The sequence below is a fragment of the Fulmarus glacialis genome, unplaced genomic scaffold, assembly GCF_000690835.1.
Source record: "Fulmarus glacialis isolate BGI_N327 unplaced genomic scaffold, ASM69083v1 scaffold49242, whole genome shotgun sequence".
NCBI lineage: Eukaryota > Metazoa > Chordata > Aves > Procellariiformes > Procellariidae > Fulmarus > Fulmarus glacialis.
Genome location: NW_009200692.1, coordinates 12561 through 32163, shown reverse-complemented (window position 1 = coordinate 32163; position 19603 = coordinate 12561). Strand labels below are relative to the sequence as shown.

The 19603-nt window shown below is 41.6% G+C and overlaps 1 protein-coding gene across 1 annotated transcript in view; it reads left to right on the top strand.

Moving 5' to 3' along the window:
- Window positions 1-1232: 1232 nt before the first annotated feature.
- CMIP (c-Maf inducing protein) overlaps window positions 1233-19603 on the top strand; it is a gene marked incomplete at its 3' end in the record, with an annotated part of 30732 nt that continues 12361 nt past the window's right edge. The window contains exons 1-8 of the mRNA XM_009573681.1: window positions 1233-1247; window positions 2013-2174; window positions 3373-3414; window positions 6251-6313; window positions 7738-7818; window positions 11142-11245; window positions 11825-11929; window positions 13168-13521. Of these exons, the coding sequence (XP_009571976.1) occupies window positions 1233-1247; window positions 2013-2174; window positions 3373-3414; window positions 6251-6313; window positions 7738-7818; window positions 11142-11245; window positions 11825-11929; window positions 13168-13521 (926 nt within the window). The remainder of the gene's footprint in view (window positions 1248-2012; window positions 2175-3372; window positions 3415-6250; window positions 6314-7737; window positions 7819-11141; window positions 11246-11824; window positions 11930-13167; window positions 13522-19603) is intronic.

Below are 19603 nucleotides of genomic sequence, written 5' to 3'. Positions count from 1 at the left end.
TTTATTTAGTGCTGGAGTGGGTCTCACAAAAGGACCCTAAAAAAAGGCACCACATGAATAAGAGAAACTAAACTCTGTGATTCAAGTTCCCTTAAGAGTCCAAGAAATCTGTGATGATGCTAAAAGTAGTGCTGGTAGCTTAAAAACGCTGGTGGACCCTCTCTGCCCCTCTCTTTGTACTCAGAAGTACAAAGATTTTTGCTCAGTTCTGAAATCTCAAACACATTTGACAGTGTCCCCAGCATGTTTTTATGTTCCTTTAGCTTTTCAGTGGCTTAAAATGCACTGAAAGTGTGAACTACTGCCAGCGTCCTTTTGTACTTGCATGAATTTAATTAAAAAGATAATTGGATTGCTTTATCAGCCTTTACATGTCAGCCCAGTGCCACCCTCTTCTCCCCCCTCTAACAAGGTTGACAAACCCAAGGCATCTGAAATCTGTATTTTTTGGTATTGTTCCCTTCTCTCGTGTTTTGGAGAGGGTACAGAGGTGACTGTGTTTTCTGTTGAGCATTAGATCTGCTGCCACGGTGGGAAGGAAGCGGCTGATAAGCAGAGACCAGCCTGTTCAGACGGCTCCCGTCGGGGCTGCCCTATGCGAGTGGAGGGGGTAATGCCATGTAGCGGCAAAGCTCCAAATCAAAACAAAACAAAGCAGACCGACCCTTTGCAAAGTCCTCTGCCTTTGTTACACTGATGATGTATAGCCCAAAACATGCAGCCGAATCTGCAAGCTGCACGACAGGGGCAGTTTTTGTGATTTCCCTGGAAATGCTGCCGAGGAATGTAAGATCCATTTTTAGTGCAAAACGCTGATGTTTTCACGTAAACAGAGAAGTGCCCCGCCTGCGTCGTTTAATAAACCTGAGGATGTATTCAGACTTCTTGACATCCCTTTGACCAGAGGACCAGATTCGCACACAGAGTGGTGCGGAAGGGCATGTGAACTAAACTGCGGTCCTGGCGGTTGCTCTCCGTCAGCCAGGAGAGCTCCTTCCCTGCCAGCTCCGTGGCCGTGCGCTGCCTCCAGCGCTGCCCGCTTTGGCAAGCCTCTCCTGGTTCTAGCGTGCGCTTCGTGTTGTTGTCGGGAGTGGCGTTTTAACGCTCGTCATCGTTTCCTTGAACTTCTAGAGTTTCATCAAGCCACCTCTGGGAATTTGGGAGGGTGGGTTTTCTCTAAAGAATACTATTTATAATACAAAGCAGCCTCTGCTCCAGTCATTTGTGGCAACATGGCTGCTGAGGAGGTAAGAATTGTCTTTTGCTTATCCAGCTGGTCTGTGGACGGGGCAATTGGTGAAATAGCTTGGGCACGGCCAGAAGTAATGCAGGGGCATGCAGAGGACCAGGGCAGATGGGATTAGGCAGTCAGGAATGCTTTTCTTGAGAGTGGAAATGCTGTTGCGTGGAAGACTTGGAGACTTTACAAGTTACTTTCTGTTACAGCTGGAGGGTGACAACACGACTTTTCAGGATCCTTCAAGACAGAAAAAAAAAGCCTGTGGGTCCACTGGAATTTTTCACTTTGATGAAATTGATTTTCATTAATTCTGAATGTGAATTCAACAATTAGCAATGTAGAATAAAGTATCTATAGAATGATGTTTTGATGGCCTCTCTCTCTGCCCCTGTCTTAATGACTAACTCCCCTTAAAAGGACCTACAGCTTTGGAAACGGTGTAATAGCAGGTATCTGTTAATTAGCCTGAGGAATAAGGTGTTTTCAAGGGGAGATGATGGAAAGAAAGATGCTCTGGAGTTTAAAAACTTACTTTAAAATAAAAAAAGGGAATCACAGTTTTTCGTTGCTTCCACAGAATAAATTGGTTTAGACATATGAGGTTTTCTTTTCCATTTAAATGTTTTAAGTACAGCTTTTGAGCAAGCAGAAAAGGCAAAACTCAAAATACAAAGCAGCCCACTTGACAGTTGCATGTAGGAAGCACATACCCAGTCAATTTTTTCAAGGGTTTTATGGTGGTGTCAGTGTGACCCTTTCATTTTTTTTGCAGAAAAAGATTTACAAGTACAAGAAGGTGCTCAGTAACCCCAGCCGCTGGGAGGTGGTGTTGAAGGAGATCAGGACGCTGGTGGACATGGCGCTGACATCTCCGCTTCAGGATGACTCTATTCACCAAGCACCACTGGAGATCGTCTCAAAACTGCTCTCAGAGGTATGACCTCAGAGGAGCCTTGCAGTGCTCCTGCAAGACACTGTCACATTTAGATGAGAGACAAACAGTTAAAAGTTTGTGGGTGGGTTTTATTTTAACTGGGCTGTCAAAATTCTGCCTTTGAGTCTGCTCATGACTTCTGCTGACTTGAGTGGAATTTGTACTTGCTGGGAAGGAGGAGAATTTGACCCATGTTAGGTAGATTTCTAGAAACAAAACAAAAGACATTTCCCCTGAGGCTTTTTCTTGTTGTTGATTATTTATGGTAAATTTATTGTGTGTCTGATTCATGTCTTGCAAGTTAATGGTAAAACTCCTCTTGACTTCTATTCCATTGGCTTTGTTTGCATGACTGATAATTCTTGTAGCAATATGTATATACCAATAAATTCATTGTGCAGCTATTTTATTATTACCAGTTCTGTAAAAGAAAAATACTATCTTTCTTCAGAGGTATCTATCCTCCTTTTATAGCATCTATTCCAAATAGTTAACTTTTCATGGACAAGAAATGTCATGCCAAGCAGGTTTTTCATGTCTTAGGTCTCATGTGCAAAGATTTGTGATACGCAAAAAAGTTGCTAGCTTTTTTTCTTGCAGTAGGCAAAGATCTTAGCAACTCACAATTTTGTAACCTCTGAATGGATCGTGCTGCTGAGAAAGCCAAAAGCAAACTCTTTTGCATAGATGGTAGCACAGGTGACTTCCAGTAAATTTGACTTTTACTGGTTCCATGTTTGAAGAAGGAATTTCAGGAGAACTGCAGCAGTTAGTTTACTACCAACAAATGGTATACAACACCACAACAATCCTTTTATTAATTTTCTTGGAAACATACAGCCTGTCTTAAGAAAACATTTTTAAGAAATGTGTCGCTAGCTTTAATTTTCCAACTGATTGAGACCTTCTCTGGCATCCTGATGTTTGTGTGCTCAGCTTTCATGGCTGGGGTGGCTTGGATCTGAAGGTGCTCAGGGAGAAATGGAAGCTTGCAGGACCCCTCATAGCAGACAGTTTACCTATATAATCATTCTTTAAGAGAATGATTTTAATTTGATTAATTTTATTCTGAAAATAAGCAATTGCAGTCTTGAGCCTTTCTGCTTGTGTCTGGTGGTAGCTAAGAGGAGTTGTGTATGTTGATGTGCCAACTCAGAGTACTCTTTGCTCATTCATTTTTTCTATTCAACTCTTTCAGAACAACAACTTAACCACTCAAGACCACGAGAGCATTATTGTGGTGAGTATCTTTCTGTCAAAATCTGAGGACAAATCTGTATTGGTTGATAACACTTCTGTTAATGCTTGCCTCTGCCCCAGTAAAGTATGGCAAATATGAAAGCATTTCCACCAATGCAGGTGAACTTAGGCAGGATCAAACCCATTTGTTCTACTGTTTTTTTGTGTGGTTTTGTCATTCCTCTTTTCTTGTTTAATAGATGAGTAACAATGAAGTTTCCTTGTCAACTTATATGAAATAGCACAGCATGTTGAGGGTTAATTGTCTCCCAAAATGGCCTCCTTACTAGGCTACACAGCGCAATGTTCATATCTATGTATGTACTTTAAATAGTCAAAAAACATCATTTCCAGATGTGCCCTATAAAAACCTTAGGCTTAGTAGTTTCCTGAGGGGCTAATGCTACCATATACAGAATGTCTCCGTTGCTGATGGTATGTGAGCAAGTGATTGTTTTTGTAAGTGTGGATATGCGTATGGGTCACTGCAGTTTAACCCCCTGCTTAGTTGATTTATAAAAATACCCTCTTCAACTTTTTTCTTTTCTGTAGGTTGCATTTACTTAGACATAGAAATAAGTGAATCAAATGGCAGCTCTCTTCCTTGTGCAACAAAATGTAAAAACTCAACAATTTATCACAGAGGTGGAACTTGGTTCCCCATCACTGTAATTTAATTTCCGTCACTGGCAATTTCCAGGAGATTTTCCCAGTAATCTAATCTAGAACCTCACCACCACCTGATCGTATCACGTCTCCATGACTCTTTCTGCAAAATGACAAGGTGGCATGTAGCTGCCAGTAGGTATGAATTGTGTTTAACTGCTGCTTAAGATACCATTTCAGCTGGAATCAGTCACTGAGATAAGTTTTTGAAGTGGCATTTACTTTTTTTTGAGATCTGCTATAGCTTTCATTTTACTCTAGTGCCAAGGGTAATTCAGGCCTCCAGTTACAACTGGTTGTTTCGGGGGAAGGATTTTTTAATAAAAAATGTAAGGTGGCCCTGCTGTGAGCAGGGAGGTTGGACCAGGTGGCCTCCAAAGGTCCTTTCAGCCTACATTATTCAGCAATTCTGGGTGATGGCTTCTTCAGTTTAAGTCCTGCCTTTCTGTAGGTTGTGCCCGAACCATTAAGGAGGTGGCAGTTTCAGAGATCACTGCCGTTACACAGCTAACCTGTGCTATTCTTAGGAAGTATTGCTAATACTGTGTATTTAGGTAGTATCTTAAAAGCATGCAGTGATTTGCCATGCAGATGGAGCCAGCTTTCCTTCTCTAGATGGTGCTGGAACAGATTGGTATTACAACTGATCTCTTCCCGGTAAGGAACGGGAAGCACATGTGGCCGTAACTGGGCAACGCGAGACAGCAAGTTTCTGTTTTTTAACCACAGTGCACATAAGGAAAATACAGGCTGTTTTCATGCTGTCACTCTTCCACGCTGACCATACAGGCAGAGCCGTGACCTGCTTGATAATGTCTATTGTGGTTATTCCCTACATTCGGTAAGGACTGGGCCGAAACAATAAAGCTCATTTTTCTTAGGCTGACAACCAGCCAGTTACATCTCTCATGCGGTGATCCTCTGACAATTACCGGACAGGTATAAACACTTGGTGATTTTGCAATACATGGCTCCTGTGGTTTGGCAGGTCCTATAGCAAACACTCCAAAAGATGGATTCAAGGAAGATCTTTAGCTCAGGTGTTGGATGGGTAGCGAGGCCGCATTCTCCATCGGTCCATGGTTGCTGGACCACCACCAGAGGAAGAGTGAACAGTTGCAGAAGGATGGCACACGATAACGAACAGAAACTTCACAAATGTTGTGTGTAACCAAAACAGATCTTTGCAGGTGTGCTTGGGTTTCCTTGTTAAAATTCACATTAATCTTGACCTGTTTGTGTGTGAAAGTGGCTATTATGAAACACAGTCATTGCAAGCAGACTCACCGGGGCTGAAATCCTTAAGGTGATGAGAGGGAGAGCAAAAAACAAAGCAGTCTGCCTTAGTAAAACTCCAGATGCCATCCAGATAAAATATCTGGTGTTCAGTTGCTTAATACAAAATGTCCTACCTGCTGTGTTTAGAGTCTTACTTTTAAATGGGTACTGGGAATCCCTTTAGCTCAAGACTGGAAAAGCCCGAAGGCACCATCACATAGAGAGAATACATTGTTCTAGTACCATTTTCTAATTTACAAAGGAAGTAACAACAACATAAGTTCATTACACCCTCAGTGGCAGGTATGACCTCTAATGTATTTACCGAGCATAAGCACATTGGTTTGCGTAGCAACAAGGAAGGAATGGTTGATCTCAACTTTCACGAAGTTAGATGCTTGATTTTGATGAATAGGGTCCTCCAAGGTAAGAACAGCGCTATGTTACTTTTAGTGAGTTATTTCTTACAAAAAGAGCTCAAACTCTTTTATAAAGAATGTGTGTGTTTGTATGGTGTTTTTCAGTTTTTTCTTTTAGGGAGATGTTATAACTGAAACAGTGAGCCAGATTCATCCTTGCTGTTTTACATCCTAAAACAATTGGTCTGCTCCTGTTTTCATTTAAACCATTATAAAAATTGTACTCCTTGCTGTGTTTTATGTATTTACACTGATGTAGTTAAAAGCAAAATTTTCCAGAGGATTCATAGCAGAGCTTGAGCTTACGCGTAAAATAAACACACAGCCCACCTCTAATTTCTCTGTTGATGCTTTTGTCCTTCTTTTTTAAAAGTGAGTGCTTTTTTTTTTTTTTCAAGAAAAATATTTCCTTGCAAAATGCTTACTCCAGTTGCAGTCCTCTAATTAAATTTTTCTCTCTCTTTCTTTTTAAAGGCAATTGCACCTTTGCTGGAAAACAACCATCCTCCTCCTGACCTCTGTGAATTCTTCTGCAAGGTATCAGAACAGCTTTGCTTTCTGAAATCCCTTAGTTGTATATGAGTGTAGTTCTTTGAGGGGGTGACTGTTTTTTTTCTTTAACTCCTTACCTCATGCCCAAATTGATTTCAGTTTTTGGTCAACAACCAATGATACTGGAATAGTTAACAGCACCATTATGATAAATAGATCCATATCTTTAGTACATCAGACTGCATAGTCCTGATACTCCGTGAGAGTTAAAATCTTCAGACTCCCACACCCCAGTCTGGGTACAAGAGACTACTGCATGTTCTATTTAGCTAAAGCAAAAATCATTGGAGTCACTGTGTTCAGATGAGTTGGTAATGTGATGCACAGTTCGGTCCTAATGGTATTATGCAATTGGGTAATGGCAGTGGGAAGATCATAAGGACCCATCCTCTTTCCTGGTAAATCCATGCTTGTGCTGCATTTTGCATCTTTTCCATGAACTTCTGAGTACTCTGGATTGCAGAGCTTCTGGATTTGAAAATACAACTTTTCCTCTAGGTTTCAAGTCTGCTTAAATTTGCATACTGATGATGTATACATTTGTCAAACGTTCTGGATGCTGCTTATAATTCCCCTCCAGAGTTATTCATCAGCAGCTTCTTCCTACAGAAATTAAGTCAAGTTTCAGGAACTCCTCTGACTATTGCATTTTTATAAGCCAGTCTTAGGGTCATATCTAGCCTTGGACTCAAGGCACTTTTATTCCTGGGGTTTTTTGCCTTTGGTCTCCATCATAAGTGGGTACCTAATAACCTTTAAATGTGTGGGATGGGCTGTGTATAGTTGCAGGAGGGGAAGCAGGTTATGGACTTTTTCTCCACAGAGATATTCAGAACTGAAATGGACAAGGCTAGTGAGAAGGCTAATGTATCTTCAAAATTGACCCTGTCTTGAATGGCGGTTGGACCAGATGACCTCCAAAGGTCCTTCCCAATCTAAGTTACTCTGACTGATACATTATGATTCTATGTTTTAGCCTGTGATGGGAGAGTGGCTTGTTGGTACCCTCCAAGATCCACCACAGGTTTTTAGCCTGGATGCCAAGGAAAGATCTGTGCCATTACACTCCCTGAGTCTACATATCTTTTTGTTTCCAACCCCTTTACTTTTAAAACTGTTGGCAAGTTTCAACCAAATTTGACAAAAGAGTAGAAGTCCCAAAAATACTACATTCCTTTTTTTTTGGGAAAGGAACTTGTGTAGTTCATGAGCTCCCATGGTAATTGCCTATTAGATACCAGCAAATCCATAGGAGAGTGCAGTGTTATGAGTACCCTAATCCCAGGAAGGATTAATTTAGCCCTTGGATCTTGTTAATCTTGGGGTAATCGATGCATGGGGTGTGAAGCCAGAGGAGACCCATTTTCATAATTTCTGCAGCTCACAAAATGACATGTTGTTCGTTACAGCACTGCCGAGAGCGCCCGCGGTCCATGGTTGTGATAGAAGTATTCACACCGGTGGTACAGAGGATTCTCAAACACAACATGGTGAGTGCATGTGTTACGGGAACTTGGTCAGTTTGGAGAAGTTTTATTGTGATACCTTTCGTAATTAGCAGCTGCTCTGTTGCCTGTAATGCACAAAGCACTGTGATATCTAAATCTAACCCCCCAAACTGCGAATGCTGCATGTAATCGTATGTTGCTCTATAAATGCAGAACTAATAAGCATTCAGTGGGACTTCTAAAAGCATCTAAGCAAAGCCATGATTTGAGGAATGTTTCTTTTGGCAGCAGTGCCAGCGTGTGCAGCTCCAGCTCTCTCCCACCTGGCTCTTGGCTCTTTATTTATTCCCCGCATGCCATCCTTGTAGTTATAATGGTTTAAAATCAATTAAATAACAAAATCAGAATAGGGACTTTGTTGATTTTGAGCTAAGGCTCTCAACATTTTTTCTGTAAGATATCCCCAGCTCTCTGGATTTCCATTTTTCTTTAGACTCCAATGAGTTCTTACCTAGGTTTCCTGAATTTCCTTACCTTTTCTGCTATTCTTCTTCCTTCTCGTTCCAGGAATCATGCACTCTGTCATTTTATGATTGCTCTCCCAGGCTGCTTTCTCTCTTCTCATTGCCGATCAATTCCTTGCTAGTGATTGAAACAAATGCTAGGAGACTTTGCTTTCTCTACCTCATATACCAGATTTCCCCCCCGACTCTAAAGATATTCTTACATGATCTATATTCCTTTCCTAAGAGAGGTCTGGGTGTTTACCAGCCCTCCATCCTTTGTGGCATATTAAGTTTCCTGGCATGGTTTTTAAGTTACATGAAGAAATTTTACTTTGCAATGCTGTGGCAGAGTAACAAATAAATAAAATACTTAACACGGTTGACTTGGCTGGGATCTCAAGGATGGGTCTCATACCTCTGTAACTACACAATCAACTTCTTTTCACTAACTGATATAATTTTAGAGACCATCCGCTGTCCTGCTGTGTACAGCACGAACGTAGTAGAAAACAGTTCATATTTCTTATTTTTAAAACAGTATTATTATTTAACTCCTTGAGTGTACAGAACTAGGTAGAAAGCCCAAGACGGCAAAAAGGTCATATTCCTGGCTCTGTGCCTGCACTCTGCAGACATGTAAACATTTTTGAATATTCTGTAGTGTTCAATGAAATATTCTGTAAATGTTATTCTTGGATTCCGGACTGATTTTTTTAAAGCATCCAGAGCTCTTGAGGGGTCTCAAAGAAAATCTAAATGCATAGTGTAATGCTTGTATTTGGTTAGCTTCAGAGAATTGGGTATATTTACCATACTTAACATTTGCAGATTGAAAATCAACATGTCTGTACCGCAGTGTGTAGTCAGAGAATTTACGGTGTCATATATTAATTGGAGTGGATTTGGGCACTTTACTGCTCTCCAGGGACTTCTGTACTGAATAGTCTTTTCGAGAGTGTGTGTGTATGTGTGCATGTAAATAAAGTTATCCTTTAGGGGGACAGTGTTGTTGGCAGTAAATTTCATAACCTTAGGAGGCCCCGTGCAATTCAGTGTGCCTAGAGCAGGAGACCTAACTGTCTGTTCCCACCTTTGCTATTTGCTCTGTGGTCTTTGATAAGTTTGCAACAAGTTTTGTTCCACGGTTCCACAGTTTCCCAGCTATAAAATGGAGAAAGGGTACTTAATTTGTCTATCATTTTGAAATCTCAAAGGAACAAGGATAGCTTTTTGTCTTGCTGATACTACCGGTTATGTGCAGGACTTGAGACTATTGTATGCTGAGTTGTTTGGGGAGTGCTCAGTAACCTCTCAGTACCTTTGGATTTCAGCTGTTTGTAGGCTCACCCAAATGTTTGAATATAAGCACTATTGGGTTTGGTTTATTTTTGGAGCAAACAATATTGATAGTGTGTATTGTTCTGTACCTGGTATGGTGACAGGGCATCATATTATATTTAGAGAGATGTTTTATTTTAGAGCAGTCAGCAATGACATCCTCTTTATGATCTCTTGGACTTTTGTTCTAACTTCAGTTAGGACACCTACACGGGTTGAAAAATTTCATAAACAAATTGCAACTGCAAAAGCTGCCTTGCAAGGAGAGTTCATGAAATTAAATGGCACCAAATGATATACAAAGCACACATGGTCTCACGCCCTTGAACCAAGTGTATTTGCACCTGCCTGAAGGAGTTGTTAGAAGTTTAATGATTTTAATTGTAATACCAACTATGGAATTGCCCACAGCCCCTTTGCTGGGTGAAGTTATCAGGTAGCCATTCAGTACTAGCAAAGAGTGACACTTAGGTTTGAAGGAGACATTGTTCTGCCTAGGCTTGTATTCACATTTTTGGTCATTTTCTCTAGCTGTAAAACCTATGAAATGTTAATATAGGTTGTGCTATAGAAGTGCCTGAAACTAAAATAAGTAACAGAAGGCTTCAGTGCTTTGGGAGCATATCTTCCCTTTTATAGACCACCAGTTCATTACCACTTGTGGCATTTCTTTAAAATTTCAGTTGCCATTTATTTTTTCAGGATTACGCTTCTTCCACAGCCAGCTGCTTGAGGGATAACTGGGAGGGCTTGTTTGTCCTCAGTGGGCCTTGTTCACCGCTTGGAAATTTAGCTTTGTAGTTCTGTAACACCTGTGTAATAAGGTTACACCTGTGTAAATGTGAAGAAATGTGCTGTGGAATAACACTAATCAGACAGCAGATTTTACTCCTTTCACATCTAAAAATAGCAGGTGATGTGAGGAGATGCAGGATTTCAGTTAGCAGGTGCTTTTCCGGCTGCAGGATTTAAAGAAAGTGACTGTTGAGCTCACCTGTCAAATTCACATTATAGCTGGAATAAAATCCCTGGAAAAAGAACTGATCTCTGGTTTTATACTTGATCACTTATTGATCGCATGTCAAAAAGCTTTTCTCTAAAACCAGAATAGATATGATGTCAAACATGGAAGTAAAAAATTATTTTTGAGTTGCATTTCTAAAAACTGCAGTTATGAGTGGAAGCAAAAATGCAAAACGACAAAAACTGCATTTCAAAATAAAGGTATAAAGTGAAGTGTACAAAGGAAATGTAAGTGCAGGTAGGATTTTTTTTTTTTTCCATTAAACATGTCTTTTGTTTCAAGGTGAGTATGGGGGAAAGAGGAGAATTGGAAAGCATGTCATTATTAGTGGGAAGAACATTACTTCAAGCATGCAGTGATACCATGCTCTTGAAGCTGTCAGCATGATAACAAAGTGAATTTGGTTGTGTTTGAGTTGATTTCTTTTGAAACCCCAGTTTTGATGTACATTGCAGGCATGTTTCACCGTCTTCACTTAGTCTCTCCTTTTTGGACAGGATTTTGGGAAGTGCCCTCGGTTGCGGCTGTTTACTCAGGAGTATATTCTGGCCTTGAATGAGCTGAATGCTGGAATGGAGGTGGTGAAGAAGTTTATTCATAGGTTAGTTACATTTAATTTGTGGCATATTTCCAGTCCTATGTACATGCTTTGCTGTGTAACTTCTCCCAGCCCTGCTCATCTCTTTACTGGCTGTTAAGAGTAGCTGGTGCTTTTTGGTACTGGCAAACAGCAAATAAATTAGAAGAGTCCATGAGGCAATGTTGCTGAAGTCTCTTTTTTTTTCTCAAAACTACTTCTCAAATATGGCTGGGATTTTCTGCCTAGTTACACACTGGAAGCAAATGGACTTTGCTGTGTGTACATTCTTTATATACATTTAGACGCAGAATCTTTACAGAGAGATTCCCACTAGCTTTAGACGACATAATGCTCAGTCATGTATGAGATTTTGGGGGGACTGTAGAGATACCACATCAAATAAACTGAGGATGCAGCTTAGCCTTACTCATAAATAGGGCCATTGGTTAGGGATTTACAGGGTTGAAATAACTCTCTGTTATGGCCCTTCTGAAGATTCCCCAAGGCTGTCTATCCAGTTCTGGCACCCCATTCTGTCTGACTGTTTTTGCCCACAGAAATCTTCCTCACAATGATGTCATCTTGGTTTTTGTTTTTCAGCATGCATGGTCCAACTGGACAATGCCCCCATCCCAGGGTCCTGCCAAATCTTGTAGCTGTCTGCTTAGCAGCCATTTATTCGTGTTACGAGGAATTTATCAACAGGTCAGTATGAATTCCCAGCTGACCGCATGTTACTCACTTCCCAACCCATGGCATCTGTAAACAAGATCGGTGTGAGCATGGGTGTGGGTATGAGAGCATGTCTTCGTTCTCAGTCTGCTCATTGCTAGTGTTACATGTGGGAGTTCTGATCAATGACATGCATGTTTTTGTAGATACGTGACTGTGTTTGTTACACTTTGTGTGCTTGAAAACCTGAAAGATGCTGAACCTTCATGCACTTGTACTCACTGTGGCATGTTTTGAGGCAGTGAGCATGGCAATCTGTTATTGCACATCTTTGACTCCCATGCTTGAAAATGGCGCCAGTGCTGGTGATGCAAGGTGCTCGGCAGTTCCCAGTACAGAAGTACTGCAAGCTGCAGTAACTTGCAGGATGAAGGTCAACAGACAGCTGCATGCTGATCTTCGCCACTGTTGAGATACTCCTCTAAGGCAGACTGCAGCCGTAACCAGCCTTTTTAGGCCAGCAGAAGATGAGAGTGCTCCACAAGAGTCTCTGGCAATTAACCACTACCCAGAGCAGTGTCCGTTTTACTCCCTTTCTGGCACATGAAGTGTGTGTCACACCTAAAACAGAGGGAAGGGTGAGATATTGAAGAAGGGGTTGTGTGTAAATCCCTGTGTATCTACAGCTTTGAACCTGAGCTGGTTTCACAATTCCATTATTGTGGAAAGTTTGATTCCTGACTTACCGCAAAAGAGATGCCGCAGTTCTTGACACATAAGCCAGTTTCCAGTAGACACTGAGGGTTCCCCTCTGCTGTGTTTCCTGTTTGTTTATGCCTATCTGACTTTCCTCATGGTAGAGCACGGACAGGGGCTGCTTATTGTCCAACAAAAATTCCAGACGCGAGGGCTGCAGACAAATGTCTGGGCATGTACTGTAGCCAGATACATACTTGGGCATGGATTCTGTTACAGCTTTGCACAACTTGGATGGGAAAGTTCACCTTTATACTAAACTGGCATGTCAATTAGAGTAATGAAAAGCTTGAATCTTTGTAGAATAGGGGCTGCAGAACAGTCCTGTTGGAGCCTTTTAATGTTTTTAATTTATTTCAGTAGTCCGATTACACAGGAGAAAGCAATCCAGTGGGCTGGGGTGAAATGGAGTGGGAAATTGCAAAAGATCTTGGCTTCTCAGTGTTGCACTCTCTCTCCTGCTCTCTGCTGTTATGTCTGTCTATTGAAATTATTTGTTTATTTTTAAAATTCAGTCGAGACAATTCGCCAAGCCTGAAGGAAATTCGGAATGGCTGCCAGCAGCAGTGTGACCGAAAGCCTAATCTTCCCCTCCGCCTTATTCACACAAGTCCTGACCTGGTCTCTCAAGAGGCTACCTTGACTGAATCCCGTCTCAAACCAGTTATTGTCACTTCAAATGAGATCCATGTGGAAGTGGAGCGCAACAACACAGCTAATCAGAAGATGACAGCCAACGTTGGCAATGACAGTGAGCCCAACCTGATTGACTGCTTGATGGTCAGTCCTACCTGCAGCACCATGAGCATTGAGCTGAGTGCCCAGGCAGACAGGATCCTTGGCTGTTATGTTGAAATACTCAAGATGCTGTGAGTAACTATTTTAAACAGCTTTTTGAACAATGTCATCTTAACAATGGGGGGCTTTTCCCACAGGCCTGTTGTCTTCAACATCCATGGCCAGCAAGCACACGGTTATAAATCTAAACTCCAGCTCTAGAGAGTCCAGCCTTTGAAAGAGACATCTGGCACTGCCAATATGTTCTAAAAATAGCATTAGGAAGATGAAAACGGAAAGCTTATTTGTACAGTGAGCCTCAGGCATATTACAGAAGACGGGATGTTGTTGCCAGTGGTTTCTGTTTTGTTCTTGCCCACCAAAAAAAAAAAAAAAAATCCATTTGTCTCCTCCAGGGCTCTCGGGATTGCCCGAGACAGAGCTAGAAAAGACAGGTCTGTGCTAGGCTCAGTGCCTGTGCAGTGATGGGCAGTGCTGCTCCCCTGGCTTCAGCAGGAGTTGGATGAGGTCCGTGTCTTTCACTTAGGTGTTCTCCCTTCACATGTTTGTAGAAATTTCATGGTTTGTTCAGATTTACTTGTATTAGAGTGGAGCCTCTTTGTCAACCAGTTGCTTTGGTACAGTGGACCTGTATTAGTGAACGAATGCTCAAATAGCCTTTATGAAATGATGGCTCCGTGGTTTCCTGGGAGGCAAATCCTTTTAATATCTTCAAGAGGAATATAAAATAAAAAGTTCTTCCGGAAAAGCTTGTTTTTCTCCTGGATAAATAAATGAAAAGGAGTAACAGAAAAAGTGGAATGGAAGCTTATAATAGAAGTGCAGTAAAACAAGCTAAAACAACTTTGTTGACTTTGACAGCCAGCTCTGCTACTGAGTTGCAGTATGTCTTTGGGCAAACTGTTATATTTCTACATTAATTATTTTTAAACAATGTAAGGCTTAATGAAGTAATAGTTAAGTTTTTTAGAATACAAGACATGGTGGGTGAAATTTGGACTCTACTGTAAACCATGAGCATGTGGCTACACTGAAGTCAAATGCAAATCTGGGTGTATGCTCTTGAGGAATTAAATGAAGTCCAAGTGCCGTGATGGAGGATTTTGTGAAAGTTTTGTCCCACATTTTCATTTTTTTCAAAATACATAGTACCAATTTTCAACGTAATTCTTTCACTCACTGCAGAGCTGGCTTGCAAATACATACATAAGCACACACTCAGAACTGGAGGCAGGACAGGTGAATCCAAGATACTGTTCCCATTAGATCCTTGAGCAGGAAGTTCTGAAGGCTGATTTTATTCCCCTCCCTGCCCCGGCCTAGCCTCTTCTGCCTTTAAAGATGTTTGCATTAAAAAAGCACAGCATCTGATTTTGCTTCATCTGGTGGCTTTTAAGTCTTCACGCACCCAGGTGCTACTTTAAACACATAGTGTATTTATTCCTGTCCCCTTGACTCTAGATGTTTTCCATAAACACTGTGAAGTCTCTCAGTCCTGATGCTGGCTTGGATGCTGACTCACTAAGCATTGACAGTTTTGGTTTCATCATGCAGCTGACATACACTTACAAACAAATTCACGAATAGGCATGTTCTTCCTCATAGTCTCTCTACATTTTAAACATTTGATATGCCAGGTCTCAATTCCCATATAATTTCTTACACAAAGAACTCTTATTTCACTCCATACCTTAAAATAACTTTTTTTTTTTTTAATGTGTTTGCTGTCTTTTTAAAAATCAAACTCTTCAATAGCAACAGTGAAAATGGGAATCTGTTATTGTTATCGCACAGGTTGTAGGTGTGGAGCAGCTTTGTGCCCTTTTTCAGCTTGTACAATACTAATTCTGAAGGGTGAAACCTACAGGCTGTGTATAGTGAAGGACCAGCGATACCACAAAATTGGTGCAACTCTCCTCAGATTGCCTTGCCAGAGTCCACACCCTGCTTGAGAAATCACAACCTATGAGAATATAGGACAGTTTCTAAGGCAGAGCCTTGGCTGGTATATATTGTAGCTCCACTGATTTGGGTTCCCTTCCGTTCTTATTCGTCCTTTGATTTTTTTCGGACCTGAAAGCATTAATGCAGAAATGAGTTCTGCTCCTGATTCTGCCACTGGCTTACCAGGAGGTTTGAGATAAGTTGATTCTTTTTGTGCCTCAGTTTCCTTATCTGTAAAATATAGGTAAAGATTTCAAATGTTGTTTTTTAAACCCTGAAACCAGTGATGGAAGAGCATTGTAGAAAGGCTAGTAGTTATTAACAAAAATGAAAGATAATGCTGTTGTGATGCTGATCCCTTGCATGCTCAAACTCTTCTTGAACAAAGGCTTTCTGATCCACTAAATACTATTACTGTGCTTTGAAAAACAAAGAATATGAAGAAAGAGAGTTGAAGAACATGCCAGTAGGAAGAAAACATTAATTACAAACCAACTGCTATCCAGGAGCTGAGCTCTCAGCAGGCAGTCGCTAAAATAATGTTCTTATTAATAACAGTGGTAAGCCAAACATGAATAAGTTGCTTAGCATTGAATTTAATTGTTCTTTTAGGTGTCTGACTCAATATCATCATCAAAACAAGAGAGTCACCAACAATGATATCTTTTTTACATAATTAACTTAGGGCAGCAGGGAGTAATTTATTTAGGCAGATTTTAATTATTGGAAGTCTCCAAATAAGAATTCTTAACAGTATCTTCAGCAGAGGACATTTTATTGTTCACCTAACTCCTACACAATACTTACTTTTTCGGGGAAAAAAAGGACTTCTGATATTGATAAAAATGTAAGAGCAATTATTTAATAATCACTGTAGTACCTCACTTTTGGCACAGAAAGCTAAATGTGCAGATTAGAAAGTTCATCTGTGTGGCAAGCACCAAGAACGTCTTTGACTCTTTTTCTAATGTAGTTGAGTAACAACTATTGCATACTAAAGGAAAACAGAAAGTCATGGTTTTAAAGATGTTGGCAGATGACCCAAAGTCTGAGCAGATTTTAAAGGAGACACAGTCTCTAGTGGAACATGGTATTTTTGTCCTGCACTCAAAAGTGGATCAAACTTCTGTGTCAATATTCTCTAATGCATTCTGGACTCTGATAGTGTTACTGATGCCAGTCAGTGCCTCCTGAATGCTACAAGTCTTAAACTGGTGCATAGAAAATGCACTAAATTAATTGAAATCTTTCTGTTCATCATATTAAATTAGAGGCTCTGAGAGCTGCTTAGTGTTCCATGTGTTAGAGAATTTCTTGTACAGCCAAACTTGTGCTTGAACACCACAACTGCGGTTAGAGAAATGTGTAGTAAAAGGGGCCGTGTGTCCGCTTCCTTGGGCTGGATAACTTCAAAGTCTGGGTGTCACCTGAAGGACCCCACTGATTCCCCTGGCAACACCCAGCGCATGGGGAGAACACTTAAACTGTGCCTGTAGTGAAATCTGGATCAACAAATAGCAAACTAAACTGGCTGCAAGAATAGACGCCTCTTGGGGGGGCTGTGGCTGGGATGATGTTGCATTGTAAGCTGTCACCCTTTTGTTTCCATGGCTGCCTGTAGTGGCAAGGGTCCTTCCAGATGCTCAAACACTTGTACCCCTCTCTGGGGCCTGTGTGACCAGGGTAGAGTCGGCTCCTTTGCGCAAACTTGCGTTGCTGTTTCCTGATGCTGCCGTGCCAACTGTGAGCAGTGGAGACCTTTTGTGTTCTCAGCAGCCAGGGCAGGACCTTTCTAGGGCCTTTCAATGGTGCTAAATTTTCTTCTTTTGAAAAAACAAACAAGTCCACCTCAAAAGAAGGCTGAACATGAAAAGACACCTCACTGTTTTGCATATAGCAGGTTTGTGCCTTATATGACAGTGGGGCTGATGGGGCTTTTTCTCAGCCTGCCCTGGAGCCCTGAGCTAAACCTTGTGTCATACAATTCAGAGCAGTTGGACCTAGCGCCAGGGAAAGAAGGGAATAAGGTGCACGTCTGGGGGGCTTGGTCATCTTATTATTATCTGATAACGGAGGAGTTACCTAAAAGATTTTTGATCTTGTCAAGCTGCTCAGTCTGGAGAAACAAGCTGCTTCTAAGTAGTTGCTCCTTGTCTCTTTATTATCCTCTAAAAACAGAGGACTCGGGGCTTGCAGTCTCTCGGGGATAAGACAGACAGCTTTCCAAACGCAAGTGCCCACTGGAGCTTCCCTGCCTTCTCTGCGTTCCCCAATAGGTCAGTGGCATGCCCTGAATATCCCAAGTGGATTCTCTTATGTCATGTTTATCAGGGTTGCCCTGGGCTGCTAATATGTTTTGGATTGTTTGTGCCGCACATGACATATGGGCAGGTTTTCATTTTGGTGAAAGGTGATCCCGGGGAAGGAAAATGTATTATGTTGGCAGGCCAATAGCGACGATGGCCCAAAGGCAAAGTCACTGCAGTCGGGGATTATTTAATTAGTATGGTTGGCCAATGTTCTGGCCAATCCCCTAAAAAAGATTGCTGGGTAGGTAAAGCTGCTCTGACAGCCTTCACCTGCTTGGCACCCTGACCTCCAGCCTAGCACGCATTTCCCAGGAACCCATAGATGGGGCTGCAGGTTGACTGCTGTGCTACTCACCTAAAATTGTAAATCCTGCAAAAATCAGAGCCAGTGAGTACATCAGGGAGTCTTTCTCCCCCTCTGCTTTTATAAGGCCAAGCCTGGAATTTAAGCTGTGTGATGAGCGTGAATGTTCAGCCCAGCACCCTTTGAGGAGCTCCAAAGGGAGTTTGTCACAGGCGCTCTCCCGAGTTCTCCCTGTAGCTCTGTGCTCCCTCCTCCTCCTGGCATGGCCTCTTTGTCTGGCGCATCACGGTGGTTGTTAACTGCAGCCAGGGCTTATCTATCTCCCTTTCTTTCCCTGCTTCAAACACTTCTGTCTTATGTTAGAGCTTTGAATGGACCAAAAAAAAAAAGAAAAAAAAGAAAAAAAGCAACTGTCTAAAATGAAAGAAGAGTGCAGATGAGATGAGCACAGACAGAAGAAAAATGTTTTTGAAAAGGGAATAGGTGGGAGGAGGAGAAACACCGTAGGCTTTTAATAAGTAGTTTAGTTTTATTCTTGTGCTATGTTTGTTTCATGTTTCCTAGCTCAGATTGAAGGGATTACAGGTTGTGTAGATTTTATGTTCAGGTCCCACTCATGTGACCAAACTCTATATATTACATAGGAGACGGTTTTCTTTCTTTCTTCTCCTCCTAGGAAAACAGGCTATGGTTTATTTTCACTGCCCTCTCACAGACCTGCTCTGCAAATGGATGCCATACGTAACTCCCAGCTTCAAGAAAAGCCACAGAGTGATACCGTCCAATTCTGTCTGCAGTGTTTCACTTGGTCTTAGTCTATTACAAAGCAGCTTTTTTCTTCCTCTTGCAATTTCCTTTGAAGATCAGTCATGAAAAATTGATCGGTTCACATTATTACTAATCACAACTCTCCAGATTGCTCAGGGAGGAATTTTAGTGGTGCAACACTTAACCTGAGATGTCACGGTTAGCCTCCAAGTGGGTCTCAGCTTTTAAGCTTCTGTTAGGAAAGATTTGTAGGTGCTTCATCTCATGTGATGTGAAACACCTTTAACACCATTGAATTTCCTAACTCAGCCTTTTGGCTTTCAGGTCTCTTCTGCTCAAAAATCTGCTCTTAAAGTTGTTTGCATCTACCAATAAAAATGTGTCGTTTTTAGAGTAAAATCAGCTACTGGTTTAGTAGGAATTTCCAAAGGGTGTGTATGTTTAAAAAAAAAAAAAAGAAAAAAGACTGCTCATTAGACTTGTCGGTTCTTTGAGGACCAAGCGCCGGCACTGAGGTCCATGCATGAGCTCTCCAGGGCCAGCGTTCAGGCTGCACCCAGAGGTCGCTTGCAAGGAGTGGGGCTGTGATGTGGAGGGTGACTTGAGGCTTGGGCACAGCAGCGATCCCAGGAGGACAGCACTGCAGGACTGACTGCTTCTGGGGATGTAAATGGTAACAGGAGGAGCACACAACATCCTAAGTACCGAGATGGATGTTTGAGTGGAAGTATGGTGCCGGCTCAAAGTCAGACTACTTCTTGTGGTCTGGACTGTGTTCTCACACCTAACAAATGTAATGAAACGCAGGTTGTGTGGATCAGAGACCTC